General features: G+C 36.4%; 1 protein-coding gene across 7 annotated transcripts in view; it reads left to right on the top strand.

Moving 5' to 3' along the window:
* The window catches only part of LOC142841994 (histone demethylase UTY), a 159,358-nt gene that overhangs the window by 77,471 nt on the left and 54,555 nt on the right, over window positions 1–27,332 (top strand). For 6 of the 7 annotated variants that reach the window (XM_075958977.1, XM_075958975.1, XM_075958974.1 and 3 more), the window contains 3 exons: window positions 186–405; window positions 1,092–1,226; window positions 13,963–14,708. In XM_075958977.1, the coding sequence (XP_075815092.1) occupies window positions 186–405; window positions 1,092–1,226; window positions 13,963–14,708 (1,101 nt within the window). The remainder of the gene's footprint in view (window positions 1–185; window positions 406–1,091; window positions 1,227–13,962; window positions 14,709–27,332) is intronic. The other variant, XM_075958979.1, reaches the window with a different exon arrangement.

Here is a 27,332-nt window from a genome sequence, read left to right as displayed (position 1 = left end):
AATGTTGGATCCCATAGGATTGGAATTACAGATTGGAATTACAGGATTGGAATTACATCTGTCTCAGATGTTATGTATATACTTTCTGCTGCAGGAGTAGAAATTGCTCAGCCATTGAGCCATCTCTGAAGACCCTAATTAGTCTGTTTAAAACAAAACAACCAATCATTATTTTTTCTTTCTAGTGTGCTCTATCAACAGCAAAATCAGCCTATGGATGCCTTACAGGCTTATATATGTGCTGTACAGTTGGATCATGGACATGCAGCAGCCTGGATGGACTTAGGCATTCTTTATGAGTCCTGCAACCAACCTCAGGATGCAATTAAATGCTACTTAAATGCAACTAGGAGCAAAAGCTGTAGTCATACATCTGCACTTACATCAAGAATTATGTTTTTACAGGTAATTTCTTAAAATAGAGTATTATAAAGAACAAATTTCCTAATATAATAAGTGACAGATAAATGGTCGAAAAGTTGTTTAAACAATGTTTATATTTTTAGTTAACATTTGTTTTATGTTGGTGTGCTGTGTATTACTTGTGAGCTACTGGAGTAATTTGGAGATTAGAGGACAATCTATGGGAGTCAATTCAATTCTTCCAGTATGAGGCATTACAACAGCTCTTTTGGTCTTTATTTGTTCTATACTTTGTAGTATTTTATACTGTTTCTTTATTTTTAATTCTAATAAGATAGGTAGTATTTAACACATGTCCTGTTGCACTTACATATTGTGATGCCTATTAATTTACATATTATACATTTAATAGGCCTTTTTTCAATATGGTATCTTTCTTTATTCCTAAGTTTTCATAAACATAGGAAAATATGTGAACCCTTATTTTCACTTTTGATTGAAAAGTAATGGAAGAATAAGAAATCAGAAAGTTGGAAGATGGCTGTGTTCTTATTCTCCTGAATATATATTAGTTGCCTTTTTTCTACTTAAATATTTTTCTAAAACTCCCAATTTAGAATTATATTTCTGTAAGAATTAAATACCTATAACAGTGAGGAAGATTTACTTGACTTTATCTTACTTAAATAGGATTGTGTTAAATTTGCTTTTTATATAATTTTTCCTAGGCTCAGTTGTGTAATCTTCCACAAGGTAATCTACAGAATAAAACTAAATTACTTCCTAGTATTGAGGAGGCATGGAGCCTACCAATCCCTGCAGAGCTTACCTCCAGGCAGGGTGCCATGAACACAGCACAGCAGGTAAGAAGTTATCTTCCATAGGTGCCCAGCTTTTAACCGTTTTTCATTTTTATAATAATCAAAAACTTGTTTTACTGAATAGTTTATTAGAGTCTTTAACATGTGAAGTCCTTCAAATTAAAATATTTAGTTGTGAAGGAATTTTAGATCAATATGGGACTCCCTTTGATTTGGGAATTTACTTGGGGTTAACATTTTAAAACTTTTATGTATGTTCATGATTTGGAAGAGATAGCTATTGGAAAGAGGTTTCTCGATTTAGAAACTTTTTTTTTTTATTGGTTTTATGAGACAGGCTTTCTCTGTAGCTTTGGAGCCTTTCCTGGAACTCACTCTGTAGACCAGGCTGATCTTGAACTCATAGAGATACACTTTCCTCTGCCTCTGAGTGCTGGAATTAAAGGTGTGTGTCAACTTTCCTGGCTTTGAAACAGTTTTTTAAAGGAGCTAAAGTCCCATGATAATTATAAATGAATATAATCATATTCTTACCTTAAAATCTGGGATTTTTTTTAAACTTAAAAAACTGATGATTCAAATATTGGACCTGTATTAGACTCTAGTCAGATACCATTGTCACAGCAATACTTGTTACACTCAGATTAAAATGACTTGCTTACTTCTTCCAAAACCAAACCAAACCAAAACAAACAAAAAACAACACTTCCATGTAAGGTGTAACAGATACAAGTTCGTCCCAGAAACTAAAGCAGTACATTTGTTTCTGATAATCCTTGCATTGGATTATATACAGAAGAATGAGATAAACTTATGTTCATTAATACTTTTTCAGATTTTACTGCTTTTTACTTATTACCAATTTATTATTATTGCTATTACTGTTTCTATTACTACTACTACCCTTTTAAAAGTATTTTTTATCATCTCTGTTCATTGACATTGAAATAAATTGATTGTTTACATATAGTAGACAGTCTTAATAATACTTTTAAACATAACTAAGATACTAACCTTCTAAAAATTTATAGGTTTGGAAAAGTGTATTTAGATTGTTTTGTAGTATTTAAAAGCAATATCCCATGTATTTGTAAATATTTTGATTAATAGTCAATGTTGTCTCATTAGACATAATTGTGTATGGATTTAAGCAAATATTTCTAATATTAAAAATAAAATTCTCCAGAATGTTTCTGATAGCTGGAATAGTGGCCAGCCAGACTGCTTTACATCATCCAGTACAAGTTTATACACAGTGCTTCACAGCACAGAAATCACAGGTATGAAGAATTTTGTTTTAGTCAGTTAATTAATTACTTATTGTTGTGATGAAATACAACTTATAAAGCTAGAGACTCATGCTTCTGTTCATTCTGTAGAGATGAAACAGGGGTTAAAACTAACACAACAAAGACAGGCTGGAAAAGAGCTGACATAACCTGGCGCCGTGTTTGGAGAACTCTTTCTGATGGCGTTTGTAAAAATGATAAGTTAGTTACCATTCAACTCTAATGATCACATTGTTTAGGAAAAGTTTACATAATTTATTTTCTGTCCAGGATCTAATCCGGGCAACACAAGATGATAGGAAGCATATGCCCAGGATTTTCTGAGTGTCCTATTTTAACTATTCTGTTTTATTAGTCAAACAATATGTAAATTGAACCCAGAAATGTCAATATTTTGGGATCTGAACAGTATCCCTCAGACTGTCAAGAGGATATAAAACCATCCATTGCTGTGGCTCACCACTGGAGACACTTCCATGGTACAGTAAAGGCTCTTCAGGGCCCTACACTGAAGGAAAGGGCCACTGTTCCTTCTGCTCTGTCTCCTCACACACAGGATGAATGGCTCCTGCATGCTGGGTGACAATGATCTGTACAACCCCCAGGTTACTGGTCTCCACAGTGCCTGAGCTAGCCAGTCTTGCCAAGTCACAGGAAAAGCCTAACCAGGACGTCTTTTTTTTTTTTTTTTTTTAAATTACACAAAATAAACAAACAAAGAACAAAATACCAGAACTGGGTTAAGTTTATCTGTACAGCAGTCTAGGAACACACCAGTCCATGCAGATGGCCGTCCAGGGATCACTCAGACTCCAATGACACCTTGGCAGACAGAGGCCTTAATTTTGGAGCCCTCACAGGTCCTGTACACCCTTGGGAACCTGCCACGCATGCTGTGGCCTATGCCTGAACCTTGGCTTTGGTCTTTAGGAGACAGAGCCCAAGAACCCTGGCAACATGCTCATGGGCATGCCTCCTAAGCTCAGGACAGGTGATATACAGGACAGCAAGACTCACAGTGATGCCCTTTGGATTCTTGAGATAAACTTTCTTGGATGCCATGAAGGTCTTGATAGACTTGGCATGCACCCTCATGCCTGGGCATTTTGCCCTGCATCTTGTCAGGACTTTATTATGCTTCCTGAAAAAAAAAAGCATGTTCTTCAGGAAAAAAAAAAGGAAACACAACTTATATGGGAAATAAAAGAAAGAGAGGAGAAAGACAGGAAAGAGAGAAAGTGTGTATTTATACATGTGAGGTAGGAGGGCAGGCTTAATATTTTAAGTAGGTAAGAGACTATTATGGCAGGGAGTCATGATGGCAAGACTCAGGTTGAAGCAAAATGCTGAGAACTCACATCCTTAGCAATCCAAAAGCAGAGAAAGTATACAAATGGCATGAAAATTTGACATCTAAAATTTTTACTCATGCCTTGATCTTTCAAAACAGTGTCATCAATTGAGAACCACATGTTTAAATGTCTGAGACTGAGGGGGATGTGTCATTCAAATTTGAATTATGTCTATTCGCCATGTGCATGCCTAGTACCTGACGAATCCATAATGGGGCAGGGTGGGGCAGGGGAAAGATTCCCTGGCACTGGAATTCTGAGTAGTGCATTACCTTATTTGTATTGAGAATCAAACCTGGGTACTCTGGAAGAATAGCTGTGCCTCTTAACCACTGAGCCATCTCTAGCCCTCATGCTCACTTTTATTATGTGGTGGTTATCACAAATTGAGGCATTTTAATGAATTGGTTAACGTGAAGACTTATATAACATGATTTTTAAAAAAGATTATTTTTACTTATGTGTACTTAAGATTTTTCTGTGTACCACCAGCATGCTTGGTTTCTTTGGAGGCCAAAAGAGGACATTGGTTAGGGTGCTTGAAATTGGACCATGCTCTTAACCCCTGAGCCATTTCTTCATCCCTATATTTCTAATAATTACATAATACCTATTATTTAACTGCTTTCCTTGACAAGAATGGGAAGTTTTCTGTAAAACCTTCTTCCATTTTCAATTTTATTTTAAAAGACCTACGTGTGTGTGTGTGTGTGTGTGTGTATGTATGTATGTGTGTGAATGTACAGGATAACCATGTGCCTATAGGTGGAATTAAGATAAACTTTCTAACCTGGGTGTTGGGAACTGAGCTCAAGTTGTCTGAAAAATTGCAATGCTCTTAGCTCCTCAGTTATGACTCTAGTCACTATAATGTTTTGCTTTGTTTTCTTAGACAAGAGTTTTTATTACTCTGGCAGGCCTAGAATTTACAATGTAGACCAGTCTAGTGTTGAACTCACAGGGATTCTCCTCCCTCTGCTCTCCAACGTCTGGCATTAAAGGCATCACACTACACCTGACATGTGAATTAACATTCAGTACATGAAATTTATTAATCATTTTCTAAATTATACAAGCACTTTTTTTTGTCTTTGAAGATGAGACAAACAAGAGTTGATCAAGTCCAAACTTTTGGAATACTTAATGGATGACCAATAGCTGACACATCACTGCCTACAAACTCTGTCCAGCAACTACTTGCAGCTCTGACCAGAGTACCTAGTATCTATCTGTCAGCCTGGAGTTCACCTTGCTGGTTTTGAACAGTCTTTGTCAAGTGGACCTTTCTTTGCAGGCTATGGTCCTTTGGGCCATCAAAATCTCTAGGGATTACAAATAGTACTGTGACAGGCAATACTTATTTTATGGGAAATGGAAATAATGGAAATGTGCCTTACCTGTAGCAAAATACACTTATTCTACCTCATAATTGCACAAATATGACTACAGGAGGGCCATGGAGAAAACAGCCATCTAACTCTGCTCAGGTAAAAGAAGGACTAGCAGTTTTGTCAGCCCTTAAACAAATAGTTTATCTTTATTTGGATGATTTTCAGAAAATAGGGTATGGTCTTAGAAGTACCATTAAATAATTCATAGTGGGGTAAAAAATCTACAGGCTTTTTTATTTCATCATGCCTTCTTGACATAATGAAGCCATTCAGTTTTTTACTTTCTTTCCAATATTCAATAACTTATAAAAGATCTTTAGTTTTTCATTGTGAAAAGATACTTTATTTCATGTCTTAGTCCAGTCACAGACAAATATATTTTCTAAGCATGATTATGAACTTTAGTGGATTGAACAGGCTGTGATTGTATTTCCCACATGAGATCAGTACTGTGCAGGATTTTTATACACATTTATTCTAGTAGGGGAATTGATAATCTGTTTCAGTTGTAAATCATAACATGAATGTCTACGTAGTTGCCTAAATTTTTGAGAACTTCGAAAGAAGCCTTTTTTTGTTTGTAGATAACGTATAAGGAAGAGTGGCCAAAATGATAAAGTTTTGTGAATATTTTCTGAATCTAAAGTTGAGTTAATATGTTGTTATTGTACAGACATAATCTTCTTTAAATTGTTATTATTAAACCATACTTTGGAGATGCTTTAGCTATAGAGAAAACATAGGAAGGATGTTTATATTTCTGTTCTCTCTCCACTTCTTAGTTTTGTCTTAATATTTTGCATCAGAGTGATGCAGTCTTTAAAGTAATAAATCCACTTTTGTAAACTGAATCTGTACCTAACATCTTAACTTGGAACAATCATTGGTTGTTTTTAATCATGTTTGCAGTGTTAACTTTTTCAGAATGTCACATTTATTTTTATACTATACCATTTTTTTTCAAGATTGACATCTTTTACTTAATTTGCTTTGAAACTAAGTAACAGAAAACAAGTAAACTCTATGTTTATTATATTTTTAATCTGATGGTTTCTCCTTTAGATATATAGCTTATTCTTTCATTTGTTGTTGTATTCACGTATTCTTGAGTTGAAAGCTACTTATACAGTTAATACAATCGTCCATGTGGAAATTTTAACTTGCATATCTTGGCTCACCCAGTTAGCACAAATGTTCAATTTTGTAACAGTTTATAACTGTAGTTTGACCTTGTTATACATATTATATATCAGTATTCTGGTGGACCTTACAATTTCTAGAACTATTATCAGTGTTCTGGAGTCCAGAAATTTTTATTTGGGGTCAGTCAGTGAAATTTCATTGTTGTAGTACAAATAATAAAAACCCAGAGATAGTGGGGTTCAACTTGAAGATCAGAAAAGCAAAGCCACTGACTCTTACTTCTACCTCAGATCAAAAATGGTAATCCTTCCTCCAGGAATCCTCAGATTGAGATGGAGGATGAGACCTGTCTTCTCCGTTTCAGTGCTCAGATTAAAGGTGTGCACCACTATTACTAGTTAGTCTATGGCTGACTAGTTTGTCTGCTGTAATTAAAGGTGTGTGTAACAATTGCTTGTCTTGAATAGCTGACTAGTATCTCTTTTGCATTCTGGTCTTCAGACAAGTTTATTTATTAAACACCAGTAATATACCATTGTTTTCCCCCTTTTTTTCTAAAGTAAAAAAGAAGGCTATTACTAAATCAAGAAAATCTATATACAATAATTATAATAATACAGGTAATAAATATATCAACAATTTCTAGTCCATTTGCATTATACATTCTGAGAAAATACTTCATTATCTATCCTATCTTGATGAGTTTAAAATCTTCTATCTAATTTACTTTCGATCATAACTTGCTTTCTGTGTCTGGTAAACATGGAAACCATAACTACCTGCTTTTCACTCCCTCAGAGACCCAAGAAGGAAATAATATTAACTAAGCAAGTAGAAAGTGCCTGCAAATGACTTCCAAAAAATGTGAAAAATGTCAGAAACAGGAGGCTGTCTGGGCAATCACCCAAAGATCCTATGCAACATTGGGGTATCCATCTTTGGCCTACAAACCTAGAATATCCAAAAGACTGTGAAGCAGAATTTTTTGAAGAACTGTCTTTGTGTGTGTGTGTGTGTGTGTGTGTGTGTGTGTGTGTGTGTGTGTGTGTGTGTGTGTATGTTTTGGACAACATACTGTCAATAGTCAAGGCAAGGGTATTTTGTGGCTTACTTTTGCCACAAAGAAAACTCCATGTGGACTGTCTTCAGTAGCTGTTTTCTTCTCTGATGTAGTTTGGTGCTGCCAGGAGCAGACACATTTCACTGTTTTAGAAAAAAAGTGCATTCGTTATTAAAACATCTTCTAGGCCATACCATATTCTGTTGATCTCTAAAGTGCTTGAATATGACCTGTCTATCTAAAGTATATCTTTGTTTGACCTTGAAAGCAGACTTAATGACTACAAGTTAGATTATAATAGGTGATGAATTACTCACCTGCACTTTATTATTTTCATCAGTATAGAATGTAGAGGCTCCAGTTATTGGTTTGTCTTGTATAATGTGAGGAAGGATCCAATTAGCTTTCTTTATAAGTTGAATTCTCTTGCTTTTGGGCTAGTTACTGTTATAGTTTAGTTATAGTTATAGTCTCTCCCAAAAAATTACTACATGTGCTTTTCTCAGGTTCACTTTATTCCCATAGTCTGTCCATTTCATCATTATTAAAAGGTACTATAATTTCTTCTGGGTCTATTCCTAGTAATTGGTGAAGTCTCAGTTTTCCAAATTTACTCAGGGTCCTGTTCCACATAAGCTTTTAATTTCTTACTTGGTTTATGTGGTAAAAAGATCCATGCTAACATAATATATTACCTCTGTGTTAAATTACTGAAGGGGTATGTTTAGAGGGTAATGTGACCAGAATGCAGTTCAGATTTGGATCCACACAATTCACATATGCCTCCTGTAATTTCTCTGCAGTCAAAGTCAATTCTCTCTTAGCTTTAGCAGATTATTCCTTGGAACTGTTTAAGTCTTTGTCATCATCTAAGGTTTTATTTAAATTAATCACATCATCAGGACCCTATCCTAAGACTGCATTGTTGATGGCAGGCTTCTTCTAGCAATTTTGGGAAGTCATTAAGAGTCTGCAATTGATCTATCCTATGTTCTGTATCCCTTTGCCTGAAGTCTTTCTCCATGGTTACTAACTAGTTTCCTGCCTTCTATGGGTATTTTCCATGAAGCACATATATCTAAAGAGATAGTGTATGATGTTTTTCTTTCTGTGTTATGATGACCTTGACCAGAATGATTTTTTTCAGTTCTTTCCATTTGTCTCTGAGTTTAAGAGTTTTTTTAAGTTATTTTTTTTACAGCAGAATAATATGCTTTTGTGTATCTGAACCTTGTTTTCATTAACTATTTAACTGTCGATGGACATCTAGTCTCTTTCTACCTATTGTGAATACAGCAGCAATATGATGAATCTTTTGAGTATTTTCTAGATCAGTTTCTAGATTGATTTCTAGGGTTTTAAGATACTCTACATTGATTTCCATAGTGGCTACAGCAGTTTGTATGTTCCAACCAGCATTAACTGTGTTTCTCTTTACCTAGGGTAAACTATTATCCTAGGCTTTTTGATTTGGTTAAGGTGAAATCTAAAAGTACTAATTATTTCTCTGCTGGTTAAGTGTGTTGAACATTAAAAACAAATATTTGTTTGCTACATGTATTTATTCTATTTTTTGCCCTTTAGGTGTTATTTTTATGACCTAAAACAATTTTAAATTTAAATATATTTTCATCATATTCTTTCGGTCTCCCAAGGCCTTCTATATTCTTTCCTTCTAACTATGTAGATGGGATTCTACATACCCATTTAACTTTAAATTTTCCTCCACAAACAAAACATTATGCTAAAACAAAACCCTTCAAATGAAGAAAACAAAATAAAACCTTTCCCTAGACAGACAAACAAATAACAACACCAAATGACAAATTAATAAGAATACAAAGAAAAAAAATCTTTGGAATCCATTGTATGTTGATCAGCTACTGAATAAGAGGTCTTACCTTTAGTAATTGATATACTCAATGCCTTGCAATTGGACAAAGCTGATTTCCCCTCATTTAGCAATTTTCAGAGACAGTTCTGTTACTAATGTTTATACTGGTGGGTAGATTTTTATTAATTTTTTTTACTAAAATATGTGATTATTATGTGTGTGTATGTGTTTGTGTGTGCATATAAAACAAAAAATAAGGAGAACAAAATTATCACATAGAAATTGGACAGGACAAACCAACAGAAGGAAAAGAGCTCCAGAGAAGAGACTTACTTTTCCACACACAGAAATCCCATAAAATCACTAACCTGGAGTGTGTGTGTGTGTGTGTGTGTGTGTGTGTGTGTGTGTGTGTGTGTGTAGGATTGCTGCATTTAGAACATTCCAAATAGATTCATGCCCTAATTTTTATTTCGCTTATTTATGTTCTTAATGTTGAGTTCTGTATTTACCCCTTACTCTACCTAGTAAAGATATTTTCTCATTCTGTAGGCAGTCTTTTTTCACAAATGATATTGTTCTATGCTGTATCCCTTTAAGTCTCATGAAGTCTAATTGTCATACCAAATAGCCCTTTCCTTTTCTTATAAGTTGTGTACTTTCTATTGTCTTTTCTATCAGATTCAGGTTTTTGGATCTTATATTGAGCTCCCATTTGGAGTTGTATGATGCAGGTTGATAGATAAGGTTTTAGTTTTCTTCTTTAGTGGTTTTCCGGTTTGGCTAGCACCCTGTTTTGAAGATCCTAACTTTTCTCCAGTGTATATGTACAATGTGCAACTTTTGTACTCTAAAGATTTGTAGTCATTTCCAACTTCTTGATCAACTGTTATCCTTTTTATTTTTTCCACATCAGTAAGTCAAGGTAAAAGGGATATAACTAATGTCTGTGGCCTTTTTATCATAGATCAAAGTTGACTATGTTTAATAAGCGTTTTCTTTGTTGTTTTTCTGATAGCTTCCCTTGTAAGAAAAAATTTAATTTTTTTTATGTGTGTGAATGTTTTGTCAGTTTGTAAGTCTGTGCACCATGTCTGTCTTTGGTGTTCTTAGAACTCAGAAAAAGTCAAGGGCTTTGGATCTTCTGTGTTTTGATTAGGAGTTTTATTGCTGCTTCCATGACCAAAAAGCAGTTTGGGGAGGAAAAGGGTTATTAGTCTTACACTTCCACATGCCAGTACTGTGTAGTGACATTTCATTTGTTTTTTAATAAATAAAGCTTGCCTGAAGATCAGGATGTAAAACAGCCATACTGATTATCCTTACAGAACAGGCAGTGGTGACACATACCTTTAGTCACAATATACACACTTGTTGCCATAGAAACTGGACATGCCTTTAATCCTAGGGGTGCATACCTTTAATCTCAGCCTTAGAGAAAGGATTATAATATGGGAGGAGACAGCTCTCAGTCTCGGTTTCTTTAAGAGGTTTTCTGGAGGAAGGATCACCATTTTAGGTCTGAGGTCCAGGTAAGAGCCGGTGCCTGGCTACTTTTCTGATCTTCACGTTGAACCCCAGTATCTGTCTCTGGGTTTTTAATAGACATGCTACCAGATTAGAATTTAAACATCGCAGTAACCTAAAGGCAGGAGCTGATGCAAGAGGCCTTGGAGGCGTGCTGCTTACTGGCTTGCTTCCAGGGCTTGCATAACTGGCTTTCTTTTAGAAGCCAAGACAAGTCCAGGGATGGCAGCACCCACCATTGACTGGACCTTCCACCATTGATCACTAATTTAGAAAATGCCTCATAGCTGGATGTCATGTAGGCATTTCCCCAATTGAAGTTCCTTCCTCCCTGATGATTCTAGTGTCTGTCAAGTGTCACACAAAACAAGTGTCAGTACTCCTTGGGACTGGAATTACAGATGGTTATGAATTACCATTTGTGTCCTGGGACTCATACTCTGGTCCTCTGTAAGAACAAGGAGTGCCCTTAACTGCTAAGTCATCTCTGCCACCTTTGAGTGCCATTTTTGTGTGTGTGAGTGTGTGTGAGTGTGTGTGTGTGTGTGTGTGTGTGAAGTTTAATCAAACATGCCATTTTTTGTTTTAATGTATCTATTTTCTGCATTGAATATTATATATTTTTTTAGCATATGTGCTCTTCATGTTGTTTATTTTGTGCAGTGCTTAAATTGGATATACAACAAAGTATTTTAACAGATTTAGAATCATTCTCCTTGATTTCTTTAAGTATATTTCTTTGAGGGAGTTTGCCACTGAATAGCAGGAGTTTCAAAATATTACATCATACTTTTAATTTTTTAAAAAAAATGCATTTATTTATTGTGTATGCAATTCTTTCTGCATGTAAGCCTGCAGGCCAGAAGAGGGCACCAGTTCTCATTTCAAATGACTGTAAACCACTCTGTGGTTGCTGGGAACTGATCTCAGGACCTCTTCACAGCCAGTGCTCTCAATCACTGAGCTATCTCTCCAGCCTGATTTTTATTATTATTATTTTTTTTTTTGGTTTTTTGAGACAGGGTTTCTCTGTGGTTTTGGAGCCTGTCCTGGAACTAGCTCTTGTAGACCAGGCTGGTCTCGAACTCACAGAGATCCGCCTGCCTCTGCCTCCCAAGTGCTGGGATTAAAGGCGTGCGCCACCACTGCCCGGCTGATTTTTATTTTTTAAAATTATATATTTAAATACTTTAAAATTAAGTATACACATGCTGTATCATAATTTTATTATTTTATTTTTAATATTTATAATCTCAAACATTAATTTTCTTGTATGAATATCAGCTTATGATTCTACTTATGTCTGAAGATTGTAAGCTTTTTTTCATGAGTGTTCAGCTTTCTGTGATTCAAGAAAGACATCCAAATTTATTGTCTGCCCTCCAGTTCTTTGCTTTCATCACACAATGAAGTTTTACTAAAGGAATTTGTAACTCAATGCTTTGATCTGGCTAGGAATAGTAGCTCAGGTCTTTGTTTTAATCTCATCACTCCAGACACACAGCTAGGCAGATCTCTATGATTTTGTAGCAAGTCTGGTTTACAGAGTGACTTCCAGGTAATCCAGTACTTCATATAAAGACATCCTTTTCATTAAACTCCCAGTGCTTTAGTATTTTGTAGAGGAAAAAAATAGAGATGCTATTTTTAAACATGGGTCAGCTTATTTTCTGATTTCTGTGAAGCTTTTGAAATTTTGCACACTGTTTGGACAATAGCTTAAGCATAGTTTTAGCTAGTTGTTATATCCTAAACTAACCCATCTCCATTAAAATCTGTGCATCACCATGAGTCATGGTTTACCAGCAAAATTTCTGCAGGCACCAATGGAGGCATGTGTCTCCTGCAAGGGCTACATAGCTTTTCCTGACTTCACCTACTCTCTCTATATATCTCTTCAGCCTAGCTTTACTGTGTTAAACCATTGGCCAAAAACAGCTTCTTTATTAACCAATGGCAGTAAAACCTATTCACAGCATATATCACCTCCCACATCCACTGTAGAATGTAATAATGTCTCTGTTCTATAAGAAGGTTCGTTTGAGAGTGATTACAGTGTTTTGTATTTATTTACTCTATTGCTACATACTACTTTATTAACTGTTTTATCTGAGAAAACAGGAGAATCATCTATTGAGATCAGTTTGTGATTTTGAATACAAATTTTGTTTGAAGATTATTTAATTCATTACATATTTTCCTCCGTATCTTAAGCTTTGGCAGTAAAGTATTAAGTGTTCTTTTTTTTTCTCTTTTTAGCATTATTGCTTTATCTACTGATTCAAAAAAACTGATATCAGGGCTGGAGTTATGGCTCAGTGGTTCAGAGCACTTACTGCTCTTGCAGAGGTTATGGGATGAGTTCCAAATATCCATAATGTGGTTCACAACATCTTTTATTGCCCTGAAATCTAATGGTTTTTTAAATTGCATGCCCAAATTTTGCAGACAAGTCCCTCATAAAATCCAAAATAATAATAATAAAAGACTGATAAGACTAGGACTTTTGATATTTGCAGGTCCAGAGAATATGAATGCAAACACTAAATACAATAAATTGAAAAAAAATTGTTACTATATTTTTGTTGTTTACAAAGTTTAATAAGTATAAATTGTATATTAAATTTACTATAAATCAGAATTAGTTCTCCGTTTACTTTATGGTAATGACTGTAACCAAGCATGTGTATTATTTAATTTAAAACTATGTTTACAAGTAGTATAGTATTTTGCTATGAGTATGTAAATCAGTATTGAACAATATGAACTTATCCAATTTTTATATAGGAGCCAGGCGGTGGTGGCGCACGCCTTTAATCCCAGCACTCAGGAGGCAGAGGCAGGTGGATCTCTGTGAGTTCGAGACCAGCCAGGTCTACAAGAGCTAGTTCCAGGACAAGCTCCAAAACCACAGAGAAACCCTGTCTCGAAAAAACCAACAAAATAAAATAAAATAAAAAACAAATTTTTATATAGGAAAATTGGGATGGGACCCTTGTAAATGGCCTCAGATTATATCATCAAGTTATGCTACTTATGCTACAAACTTTAAGATTCTGGTTAGAGACATTGTTAGATATTTAATTGTTCATTCTTTGGTGGCTTTTGCTTTTATTTAACATTTTGTTATTGTGTATATGCATTTTATGGTATGTAAAATGTTTTCTTCTTCCTTTTCTCAGGGTTTTGATAAAGATGAGAGTTTACATTTGGCCGTACAGAATGATGACCATCCTCTCTTTCCCACTGGTTCCACACGATATCTCCAAGCAGATAGCACTGGTATTCAAAATCAGAATGAAAATCATGGTCTGCCTCAAAATACAGATACAAAGGGGGATCCTCAAAACCATTTCACTTTTCATATTGCTACCTCAGAAGAACAAAAGGGCACTAACTGTACCAAAGAAAACAAGCATTCAGGAAATAGATCACTCAGTTTTAAGTCACGTAGGCAAGGCACATCTGATATCTGTATTAATGTAAAGGAATGTTCTAATCATGTTCATCAGATTCCATCAGTTGCTATCTCCAGTCCTAAAAATGAAGATTCTGTGCCAGCAAATTTAATAATTGTAGACAGTCCTCAGCCTTCTGCCATGGCTGGAGAAGTTATTGACAGTATAGGTACTAGAATGTGTGAGAAAATCAATAATGTTCATCCAGCTGTTCTCAAAAAGCCTGATAATCTTGTTGCTTCTCCACCCTCTTCAGAAACACTTTTCCCAAAGTTCAGTGACAAGATGCACAAACATACTACCAGTTTTATCAGTCCTCACAGTGGATTACATAAAATTAATGGAGAAGGCCAAGAAAACTCAGAGAGTTCTATCAGTGTTAACCCTGGTCTCAGACCTAGACCTCAAATCCTACCATCAATGTCTGTGTCCATATACTCAACTTCAACAGAAGTTCTGAAAGCATGCAGGTTAGTGTGGTAAAGTTTATCAAAAGGTGAAAATGATTGAGTAATGCCCATATAAGACTTGACATACAAGACAAAATACTATTCTATCTTAGTGAAATGTGCAAAAGACTGTATAGTTTTACATATGTAATAAAACAGTTTCATATGCAGATTTTTTTGTCTTAAGTTTACATGTTGCAATTTTTTCTTATCTTTTTTTTTGGTAAACTGCATTATGTCAGATCTAAGACATGTCTTCGTCTAGTATTACTACATTTTATTGCTTATTACAATTGCTAGCGAAAATTCGGGGGATTAGATTGACAGTTGAACTTTTGTTTGTTTGTTTCTTTGTTGAGACAGGGTATCTGTGTAGCTTTGGAACCTTTTTAGAATTAACTATGTAAACCAGACTGTCCTCAAACTTAACAGATATCTGCCTGCCTCTACCTCCTAAGTATTTGGATTGAAACTTACTTGGTAGAAAAGAATAATGCCAGATACTCCTTTTTCCCGTCTATTTTCTTTTGTTTTATTTTTGATAGTTTTTGTTAGTTTTCTTTTCTTTTTTTTTATGTTAACAAATGCTGACCGTGATATGATAGTCTGCTATAGCAAAGCCTTTTATTTTATTTTTTTAACATAGGGCTTAATTTTAAAGGAGTCAGAAAGAGTTGGGAAACTAATAGGTTTGATAGACAATAAGCTATTTTGTAAGAGCAGTCATAGTCTGTCAGAACTATGACAGTAACACCACAATAACTTATTTAATAGGTTTTCATCTTCCATTTTAAAAAGATGAGGAAGAAGAATCAAAAGAATCAAGGATTTTTCTTTGTACCCGGTACCATTAACAATAGGAATTTACCTTGAATTTATTGGAGGCAATCAGGCAAGAGTCTACATTGTTTTGAAAATCTCTTGGAAAATCCTGATAAACAACTTAAAAGGGAGTTAATGATTCCTCATAATAGTGTGTGGCTTTTTAAGGAGCAATATTAGCCCAAGAATTGTAACATCATTTAAAAAACAGTGAGCTTGCTTGTGTGTGTACTTAAGATACCTATAGTCTTTCCCTTTAACTTAAAGTTGAGGTAGACTATGTTTAAATTTCTTTATGGAAATTCCAAGCATCTGAAATGACCTGAATATATAGTAATTAGTAAGTATAATTTGATTTGATCATTTATCCTGAACCTTCCTGAAGAATGTTTTAATTAAAAATTCCTTTTCTCCTTTTTTGACCTTTATTTGTTTTATTTTGAGCTAGGTTCTTGCTGTTTTGCCCAGGCTGTTCCAAGTGTTCTCAGTCTTCTGCATATCTAAGATTGCAGATATTTGCCTCCAACTTATGCTCTAATCAGTTATTTAGTATCTGACTGTTATAAGGATTATCTTTGTTGCATTTGTAGTAGTTTTAATATTCACATGATTGCATCACAATAGTATCATTCCTTATCTTTTTGTTTTGACCTAAGAGCAATTTCATATTTTAATTGTTTTATACTTCTATAAAACATAGTATCATTCCATATCTTTTTGTTTTGAACTATGAATAAAATTTCATTGTTTTATACTTAGAAAAAGTATCATTCCTTATCATTATTTGTTTATTTTTATTTCCCTTGGTTCTCTCATCCTTGTTGCTCTTCTTTTTTTTTTTAACTTAATGGATATTTATTGAGCTCTACATTTTTTAAAATTTTTTTTATTTTTTTTTTATTTTTTTTTTAGTTGTTGAAAAAAAATTTCTGCCTCCTCCGCATTTCCCATTTCCCTCCACCTCCTCCCACACATTGCCTCCACCCTCTCTCCCCCCACTCCATTCCCCCACCCTCTCGATAATGAAGAGCAGTCCAGATTCCCTGCCCTGCAGGAAGGAAGTCCAAGGTCCTCCCACTTCTATCCAGGTCCAGGAGGGTGAGCAACCAAACTGGCTAGGCTACCACAAAGCCAGTTCATGTCTTAGGATCAAAACTTAGTGCCATTGTCCTTGACTTCCCAGCAGCCCTCATTATCTGCCATGTTCAGAGAGTCCGGTTTCATCCCATGCTTATGCAGTCCCAGTCCAGCTGGCCTTGGTGAGCTCCCAATAGATCAGCCCCACTGTCACAGTGGGTGGGTGCACCCCTCGTGGTCCTGACTTCCTTGCTCATGTTCTCCCTTCTTCTGCTCCTTAATTGGATCTTAAGAGCTCAGTCCAGTACTCTAATGTGTGTCTCTGCCTCTATCTCGATCCATCGCCAGATGAAGGTTCTAAGGTGATATGCAAGATATTCATCAGTATGGCTATAGGATAGAGCCATTTCAGGTTCCCTCTCCTCAGTTGCCCAAGGTACTATCTGGGGACATCTCCCGGGACACCTGCGAGCCCCTCTAGAGTCAAGTCTCTTGCCAACCTAAGATGGCTCACTTAATTAGGATATATATTTCTCTGGTCCCGTAACCACCCTTCCTTTATCCCAACCATCTCATTCCACCAAGGTACCCCAATCCTCTCCTCACGTTTCTCACCCCAATTCCCCTTAGCCCCATGCCACCTAATCCCCAAGTTCCAAGTTTTTCCCGGCAATCTTGTCTATTTCCCATATCAAGTCGGATGTCTATATGTTTTTCTTTGGGTTCACCTTCTTATTTAGCTTCTCTAGGATCACAAATTATAGACTCAATGTCCTTTACTTATGGCTAGAAACCAATTATGAGTGAGTACATCCCATGTTCATCATTTTGGATCTGGGAAACCTCACTCAGGTTAGTGTTTTCTATTTCCGTCCATTTGAATGCAAAATATCTAGAAGTCATTGTTTTTTACCGCTGAGTAGTACTCTAATGTGTAGATATTCCACACTTTCTTCATCCATTCTTGCATTGAAGGGCATCTAGGTTGTTTCCAGGTTCTGGCTATTACAAATAATGCTGCTATGAACATAGTTGAGCAAATGCTTTTGTCATATGATAGGGCATCTCTTGGGTATATTCCCAAGAGTAGTATTGCTGGGTCTTGGGGTAGGTTGATCGCGAATTTCCTGAGAAACTGCCACACTAATTTTCAAAGTAGTTGCACAAGTTGGCATTCCCACAAGCGGTACCCCTTCCTCCACAGCCTCTCCAGCAAAGGCTATCCTTGGTGTTTTTTATTTTAGCCATTCTGACAGGTGTAAGATGGTATCTTAAAGTTGTTTTAATTTGCATTTCCCTGATCGCCAAGGAGGTTGAGCATTACCTTAAGTGTCTTTTGGCCATTTGAATTTCTTCTGTTGAGAATTCTCTGTTCAGATCAGTGCCCCATTTTTAATTGGGTTAATTAGCACTTTAAAGTCTAGTTTCATGAGTTCTTTATATATTTTGGAGATCAGGACTTGTCTGTTGCAGGGTTGGTGAAGATCTTCTCCCAGTCAGTGGGTTGCCTTTTTGTCTTAGTGACAGTGTCCTTTGCTTTACAGAAGCTTCTCAGTTTCAGTAGGTCCCATTTATTCAGTGTTGCCCTTAATGTCTGTGCTGCTGGGGTTATACGTAGGAAGCTATCACCTGTGCCCATATGTTGTAGGGTACCTCCCACTAACTCTTCTATCAGGTTCAGTGTGTTCAGCCTGATCCATTTGGACTCGAGTTTTGTGCACGGCGATAGATATAGATCTATTTTCATTCTTCTACAGGTTGACGTCCAGTTATGCCAGCAACATTTGTTGAAGATGCTTTTTTTCTTCCATTGAATACTTTTAGCTCCTTTATCAAAAATCAGGTGTTCATCGGTTTGTGGGATAAAATCTGGGTCTTCAATATGATTCCATTCATCGGCTTTTCTGTTTTTATGCCAATAACAAGCTGTTTTCAGTACTGAAGCTCTGTAATAAAGTTTGAAGTCAGGGATGGTAATACCTCCAGAAGTTTCTTTATTGTATAAGATTGTTTTGGCTGTCCTGGGTTTTTTGTTTTTCCATATAAAGTTGATTAATGTCCTCTCAAGATCTGTGAAGAATTTTGATGGGACCTTGATGGGGATTGCATTGACTCTATAGATTGCTTTTGGTAGAATTGCCATTTTTACTACGTTGATCCTCCCAATCTAAGAGCAAGGGAGATCCTTCCATTTTCTGGTATCCTGTTCAATTTCTTTCTTAAAAGACTTAAAGTTCTTGTCAAATAGATCCTTCACTTCCTTGGTTAGAGTTACCCCAATATAGTTTATGCTATTTGTGGCTATCGTGAAAGGTGATGCTTCTCTGATTTCCTTTTCTGCTTCCTTATCCTTTGTGTATAGGAGGGCAACTGATTTTTTGGAATTGATTTTGTAACCTGCTACGCTACTAAAGGTGTTTATCAGCTGTAGGAGTTCTTTGGTGGAGTTTTTGGGGTCACTTATGTATACTATCATATCATCTGCAAATAACGAAAGCTTAACTTCTTCCTTTCCAATACGAGTCCCCTTGATCCCCTTATGTTGTCTTAGTGCTATTGCTAAAACTTCAAGCACTATATTGAAGAGGTATGGAGAGAGTGGACATCCTTGTCGTGTTCCTGATTTTAGTGGGATGGCTTTGAGTTTCTCTCTGTTTAGTTTGATGTTAGCTGTTGTTTGCTATAAATAGCTTTTATTATACTTAGGTATGACCCTTGATTCCTTAATCTCTCCAATACTTTTGTCATAAAGGGATGCTGAATTTTGTCAAGAGCTTTTTCAGCATCTAATGAAATGATCATATGGTGTTTTTCTTTCAGCTTATTTATATGATGGCTTACATTGATAGATTTTCGTATGTTGAACCAGCCCGGCATCTCTGGGATGAAGCCTACTGGATCATAATGGATAATTTTTCTAATGTGTTCTTGGATTCGGTTTGCCAGTATTTTATTGAGGATTTTTGCGTTGATGTTCATGAGTGAGATTGGCCTGTAATTCTCCTTCTTTGTTGAGTCTTTGTGTCGTTTTGGTATCAGGGTAACTGTAGCTTCATAAAAGGAATTTGGCAATGCCTCTTCTGTTTCTATATTGTGAAATACATTAAGGAGTATAGGTATTAGGTCTTCTTGGAAGTTCTGGTAGAATTCCGCATTGAAACCCTCTCAACCTGGGCTTTTTTTGGTAGGAGGTTTTTTATAACAACTTCTAATTCTTTGCGACTAAAAGGTCTATTTAAATCGTTCACCTGGTCCTGGTCTAACTTTGGTATATGGAACTTATCTAAAAAAGTGTCCATTTGTTTTACATTTTCCAGTTTTGTGGCATACAGGCTTTTTTAGTAAGATCTAATTATTCTCTGAATTTCCTCTGTGTCTGTGGTTATGTCTCCCTTTTCATTTCTGATCTTGTTAATTCGTGTATTCTCTCTCCGCCGTTTGATTAGTTTGGATAGGGGTTTATCAATCTTGTTGATTTTCTCCAGGAACCAGCTTTTTGTTTCATTGATTCTTTGAATTGTTTTTTGTGATTCTATTTTGTTGATTTCAGCCCTCAGTTTGATTATTTCCAGTCTTCTACTCCTCCTAGGTGAGTCTGGTTCTTTTTTTTCTAGAGCTTTCAGGTGGGCTGTTAAGTCTCCAATATGTGCTTTCTCTGTTTTCTTTAAGTGGGCACTTAGTGCTATGAACTTTCCTCTTAGGACTGCTTTCGTAGTGTCCCATGAGTTCGAGTATGTTGTTTCTTTATTTTCATTGAATTCAAGAAAGATTTTAATTTCTTTCTTTATTTCTTCCTTGATCCAGGTGTGGTTCAGTAGTTGACTGTCAGTTACCATGAGTTTGTAAGCTTTCTGGGGGTAGCACTGTTGTTGAATTCTAAATTTAATCCATGGTGATCTGATAAGACAGGTGGTTAGTAATATTTTTTTGTAACTGTGGAAGTTTGCTTTGTTACCGAGTATGTGGTCGATTTTCAAGAAGGTTCCATGAGCTGCAGAGAAGAAGGTATATTCTTTCCTATTTGGGTGGAATGTTCTATACATGTCTGTTAAGTCCATTTGATTCATTACCTCCATTAATTCTCTTATTTCTCTGTTAGGATTCTGTCTGATTGCCCTGTCCATTGATGAGAGTGGAGTGTTGAAGTCTCCTACTACTAGTGTGTGCCATTTGATGGCAGCCTTGAGTTTTAGTAATGTTTCTTTTACGTAAGTGGGTGCTTTTATATTAGGGGCATAGATGTTCAGGATTGAGACTTCATCCTGATGAACTGTTCCTGATATGAGTATAAAATGTCCCTTTCCATCTTTTCTGATTGATTTAAGTTTGAAGTCAACTTTGTTAGAAATTAGTATGGCCACACCTGCTTGTTTCTTACGTCCATTTGCTTGATAGACCTTTTCCCAGCCCTTTACTCCGAGTAGATAACTGTCTGTCGATGAGGTATGTTTCTTGTAAACAGCAGAATGTTGGATCCTGTTTTTGTATCCAGTCTCTTAGCCTGTGCCTCTTTATATGTGAGTTGAGTCCATTGATATTAAGTGATATTAATGATCAGTGGTTGTTAATTCTGGTCATCTTTTCTTCTTTTTTGTTTTTTTTTTTTTTTTTTTTTTTTTGGTATTAGAGTCTGTGTGTTTCCCTCCTTCTAGTTGTGCTGGTGAATGGTCATTAGACGTCTGAGTTATTTTGGGCATTGTTGGCTTCCTTGGGTTATGATTTTCCTTCTATTACTTTCTGTGGTGCTGGATTTGTGGCTACCTATTGTTTAAATTTGTTTTTATCCTGGAAAATTTTGTTTTCTCCACTTATAGTGAACAAAAGCTTGGCTGGGTATAGTAGTCTGGGCTTGCATCCATGGTCTCTTAGTGTCTGCAGTACATCTATGCAGGACCTTCTGGCTTTCATGTTTTCTATAGAGAAGTCAGGTGTAAGTATGATAGGTTTACCTTTATTAGTAACTTTTTTCCTTTTTCCTTTGCAGCTCTTAATATTCTTTCTTTATTCTGTATGTTTTGTGTTTTGATTATTATATGGCGAGGAGATTTTTTTTTTTTTGATCCAGTCTATTCGGTGTTCTTTATGCTTCTTGAACCTTCAAAGGAATGTCTTTCTTTAGGTTGGGAATGTTTTCTCTATAATTTTATTAAATATATATTTTGTTCGTTGAGTTGTACTTCTCCTTCTTCTATCCATATTATTCTTAGGTTTGGTCTTTTTATTGTGTCCCAGATTTCCTGAATGTTTTGTGATGAGAATTTGTTGGTTTTGCTGTTTTCTTTGATCAGTGTGTTTATTTTCTCTATGGTATCTTCAGTGTCTGAAATTCTTTCTTCTATCTCTTGTAATGTTGTTAGTACTTGTCTCTGTAGTTCTTGTTCATTTACCCAGATTTTCCATCTCCATTCTTCCCTCGGTTTGTGTTTTCTTCATTACTTCCATTTCATTCTTCAAGTCTTGAACCGCTTCCCTTACCTGTTTGATTGCTTTTTCTTATTTCTCTTGCTTTTCTTGGTTATCTTTGAGCGATTTATCCATTTCCTCTACCTTTTTGTATGTAATCTCTAATTGTTTATTGCAGTTTTTCTCCTCCTGTGTAAGGTCCTCTATTATTTTCATATACTTCACTGTAGTAATAAGAGTGGCCTGGCTGTGTCCTGCCACCCAGGTAGCTTTACCTGAAATAACAACACACAAACTGTATTCTTTTAAACACTGCTTGGCTCATTATATCTACCCTCTTCTCGGCTAACTCTCGCACCTGGACTAGCCCATTTCTAATTATGTGGGTAGCACCCCAAGTTGCGCTTACCTGGAACATTCTAGCCTATGTCCATCCTGGGTTGGAGCTTCATTGCATCTGCCCTGGAGAGGGGAGAGCTATGGAGTCTGAGCTCACTTCCTCTTCCTCCCAGCATTCTGTTCTGTTTACTCTGCCTATCTAAATTCTACTCTATTTGAGGCCAAGCAGTTTCTTTATTACTTAACCAATGAAACAACAGATGGAAACATGACCCTCTCCATCAATTCATTTTTGAGTCGATTTCTTCTAATTCTTTTGGAGTAGGGTGTACAATTCTTCTTATTTCGGGATCCCTGGCTCTGGTGATGTCATGTTGCCTTTCGGTTTGTTGGAGGAATTCTTGCATTGGCGCCTTCACATCTCTTCCTTCAAATGGAGCCATTAAATGCCTGGTGTCTTGGTCCAGTCTTTGCTGTGACTGACTCACTGGGTGGATCTCCTCAGTGTAGAAGCAGGAACCATTCCCTTGCAGATGGAACTCCTGAGCACCTAAACAGGGACGCCTCGAGCTCTTCAATTTTTTCTGCTCCTCTCCCTGCCTTTTCCCTTCAAACCTCTCCCAAGGTTCCCATATTCCCAATTTACTCAGGAGATTTTGTCTTTTTCTACTCTCTACTTTCCATGTAGATTAGATCTATGTAAGTTTGTCTTAGTGTCCTCATTGTTGTCTAGGTTCTCTGGGATTGTGGTTGGTAGGGTGCCTTTCTTTGCTTTATGTTTAAAATCCACCTATGAGTGAGTACATGTGATAATTGTCTTTGTGTGTCTGGGTCACCTCACTCAAAATGATGTTTTCTAGCCCCATCCATTTTCCTGCAAAATTCAAGCTGTCATTATTCTGCTGTGTAGTTCTCCATTGTGTAAATTTTTCTTATCCATTCTTGGATCAAGGGGCATTTAGGTTGTTTCTAGGTTCTGGCTATGACAAACAAAGCTGCTGTGAACATAGTTGAACACATTTCCTTATGACATGATTGAGCATTCTTGTGATATATACCCAAAAATGGTATTACTCGGTCTTGAAGAAGGTTGTTTCCTAATTTTCTGAGAAATCGCCACACTCACATCCAGCTTGCATTCCCACCAGCAATGGAGAAGTGTTCCCTTTTCCCCACAACCTCTCCAGCATAAGTTGTCATTAGTGTTTTTGATTTTGGCCAGGTGTAAAATGGAAGCTCCGAATTGTTTTGATTTGCGTTTCTCTGATGACTAAGGATGTTGAATATTTTACAGCCATTTTATGTTTCTCTGTTTAGAGTTCCCTGTTTCTGTCTGCACTACAATTTTTTTTATTGGATTATGTGATCTTTTAGTGTCCAATTTCTTGAGTTCTTTGTGTATTTTGGAGATCATACCTCTGTCTGATGTGGGGTTAGTGAAGACCTTTTCTCATAGGCTCTCAATTTGTCTTGTTGCTCGTGACCTTTGCTTTACAGAAGCATTTTAGGTTCATTCAGGAGGTCCCATTTATTAATTGTTTCTCTTAGTGTCTGTGCTTTTGGGATTACATTTAGCAATTGGTCTCCTGTGCCAATGCATTCAAGTGTATTTTCCACTTTCTCTTCTATAAGGTTCATTGTAGCTGGCTTTATGTTGAGGTCTTTGATCCATTTGGACTTGTGTTTTGTGTGTGGTGATAGATACGGGTCTATTTTCATTCTTCTACATGTTGATATCCAGTTATGCCAGCACCACTTGTGAAATTGCTTTCTTTTTTCTATTTGATATTTTTTGCTTCTTTGCCTAAAATCACGTGTTTGAAGATGTGTAGATTGATATCTAGGTCTAGGTCTTTTATTCAGTTCCATTGGTGTTTATCTCTGTTCTTTTGCCAATACCAGGCTGTTTTCTGTACTGTAGCTCAGTAGTAGCGTTTGAAGGATTGTGATGCCTCCAGGGATTGAGATGCCTCCAGCTGTTCTTTTATTGTACAGAACTGTTTAGGCTATCCTGCATGTTTTGCTTTTCCATATGAAGCTGAGTACTATTCTTTTGAGGTCTGTAAAGAATTTTGGTGGGCATTGTATTGAATCTACCGATTGCTTTTGGTAAGATTGACATTTTTATTATGTTAATTATGCCTACTCAATTTCTTTTTTTTTCTTCTTTCCGTTTATTTACTAAAGATTTCTGTCTCTTCCCTGCCACCGCCTCCCATTTCCCTCCTCCTCCCCCAATCAAGTTCCCCTCCCTTGTCAGCCCATAGAGCTATCAGGGTTCCCTGCCCTGTGGGAAGTCCCAGGACCACCCACCTCCATCCAGGTCTAGTAAGGTGAGCATCCAAACTGCCTAGGCTCCCACAATGCCAGTATGTGCAGAAGGATCAAAAATTCATTGCCATTGTTTTTGAGTTCTCAGTAGTCCTTATTGTCTGCTATGTTCAGCGAGTCCGGTTTTATCCCAGGTTTTTTCAGATGCAGGCTAGCTGGCCTTGGTGAGTTCCTAGTACAACATCCCCATTGTCTCAGTGTGTGGGTGCACCCCTTGCGGTCCTGAGTTCCTTGCTCGTACTCTCTCTCCTTCTGCTCCTGATTTGGACCTTGAGATTTCAGTCCGGTCCTCCAATGTGGGTCTCTGACTTTGTCTCCTTTCATCGCCTGCTGAAGGTTAATATTCAGGAGGATGCCTATATGTTTTTCTTTGGGTTCACCGTCTTATTTAGCTTCTCTAGGATCACTAATTATAGGCTCAATGTCCTCTATTTATGGCTAGAAACCAAATATGAGTGAGTACATCCCATGTTCCTCTTTTTGGGTCTGGCTTACCTCACTCAGGATAGTGTTTTCTATTTCCATCCATTTGTATTCAAAATTCAAGAAGCCCTTGTTTTTTATTGCTGAGTAGTACTCTAATTTGTATATATTCCATACTTTCTTCATCCATTCTTCCATTGAAGGGCATCTAGGTTGTTTCCAGGTTCTGGCTATTACAAACAATGCTGCTGTGAACATAGTAAAGCATATACTTTTGTTGTATGATAAGGCCTGTCTTGGGTATATTCCCAAGAGTGGTATTGCTGGGTCCAGGGGTAGGTTGATCCCGAATTTCCTGAGAAACCGAAACACTGCTTTCCAAAGTGGTTGCACAAGTTTGCATTCCCACCAGCAATGGATGAGTGTACCCCTTTCTCCACAACCTCTCCAGCAAAGGCTATCCTTGGTGTTTTTGATTTTAGCCATTCTGACAATGCCTACTCAATTTCATGGGAGACCTTTTCACTTTCTGTTGTCTTCTTCAGTTTCTTTTTTCAAAGATTTAAAGTTCTTGTAATAGAAGTGTTCCACTTGTTTGGCTAGAGTTACTCCTCGATATTTTTGGCTATTGTGAAGGGTGTTGATTCTCTGTTTTCTTCCCCAGCCTTTTTTTATTATCTGTGTACAGGAGGGCTACTGATTTTTTAAAAATTTAATCTTGTATACTGCTGAAAGTGTTTATGAGATGTAGATGTAGAAGTTCCTTGATAGAAATTTTGGGATCACTTATGTAAACTATCATATCATCAGCAAACAGTGAGAGTTTGTCTTCTTCTTTTCTGTTTGTATCCCCTTGATCTCTCTTTGCTGTCTTATTATTCTAGCTAGAACCTCTAGACCTATATTGAATAGATATGGAGAGAGTGGACAACCTTGTCGTGTTCCTCATTTCAGTGGGTTTGCTGGGAGTTTCTCTCCATTTAGTTTGATATTGGCTGTTGGGTTGCTGTATATTGCCTTAATTATTTTTAGGTATATTTCTTTTATCCCTGCTCTGTCCAAGACCTTTATCAGAAAGGGTTTTTGTATTTTGTCAAATGCTTTTTTCTGGCATCTAATGAGATGATCATGTGGTTTTTATTTTTCAGCTTGTTTATGTGGTGGATTATGTTGACAGATTTTTGTATATTGAACCATCCCCGCATCTGTGGGATGAAGCCGACTTGGTCATGGTAGATGATGATTCTGATGTGTTCTTGGATTCGATTTGCTACTACTTTATTTAGCATTTTTCATCAACGTTCATGAGTAAGATTGGTCTGTGATTCTCTTTCTTAGTATTGTCTTTTTGTGTTTTTTGTAGCCTCATAAAAAGAGTTTGGCAATGTTCCTTCTATTTCTATTGTGTGGAATAATTTGAGGAGTATTGATATTAGTTCTTATTTGAAAGTGTTGTAAAATTCTGAGTTTAAACCATCTGGTCCTGGGCTTTTCTGGAATGAGTATTGCTGTTGACTTCTAGTTTTAAACCATGATCTGATAAGGTACATTGGGTTATTCCAATTTTTTTTTTGCATTTGTTGCAGTTTGTTTTGTTACTGGGTATGCTGTCAAGTTTTCAGATGGTTCCATGAGGTGCTGAGAAGAAGGTATATTCTTTTCTGTTTGGATGGAATGTTCTATAGATGTCTTTTAAGTCCATTTGAGTCATAACATCTGTTAGTTCTCTGTTCATTTTTTGTCTGATTGAGAGGGGAGTGTTAAAGTCTCCCCCTATTAGTGTGTGGGGTTTAATATATGATTTAACCTTTAGAAGTGTTTCCTTTATATATGAGGGTGTCCTCCTTGTATATCGGGAATAGATGTTCAGCATTGAAATTTCCTCTTGTTGGATTTTTTTCTCTGACTAATATGAAATGTCCTTCTTTGTCTCTTTTGACTGGTTTTATCTTGAAGTCTATTTTGTTAGGATAGCTACAGCCACTTGTTTCTTAGATCCATTTGATTGGTATATTTTTTCCCAACCGTTTATTCTGAGACAATGTCTGTCTTTGTGCTTGAGACGTGTTTCTTGTATGCAGAAGAGGGATGGATTCTGTTTTCGTATCCAATTGTTAGCCTGTGCTTTTTTATATATGAGTTGAGTCCATTTACATTAAGGGAAATTAATGACCAGTGGTTGCTATCTCCTCTTAATTTAGTTTTCATAGTTGGTGATATTAATTTGTGCACTTTTTTTATTCTTCGGGA

This window comes from Microtus pennsylvanicus, chromosome Y (genome assembly GCF_037038515.1).
Source record: "Microtus pennsylvanicus isolate mMicPen1 chromosome Y, mMicPen1.hap1, whole genome shotgun sequence".
Taxonomy (NCBI): Eukaryota; Metazoa; Chordata; class Mammalia; order Rodentia; family Cricetidae; genus Microtus; species Microtus pennsylvanicus.
Note: the sequence above shows the minus strand (reverse complement) of the source record. Positions and strands in the feature narration are given on the sequence as shown.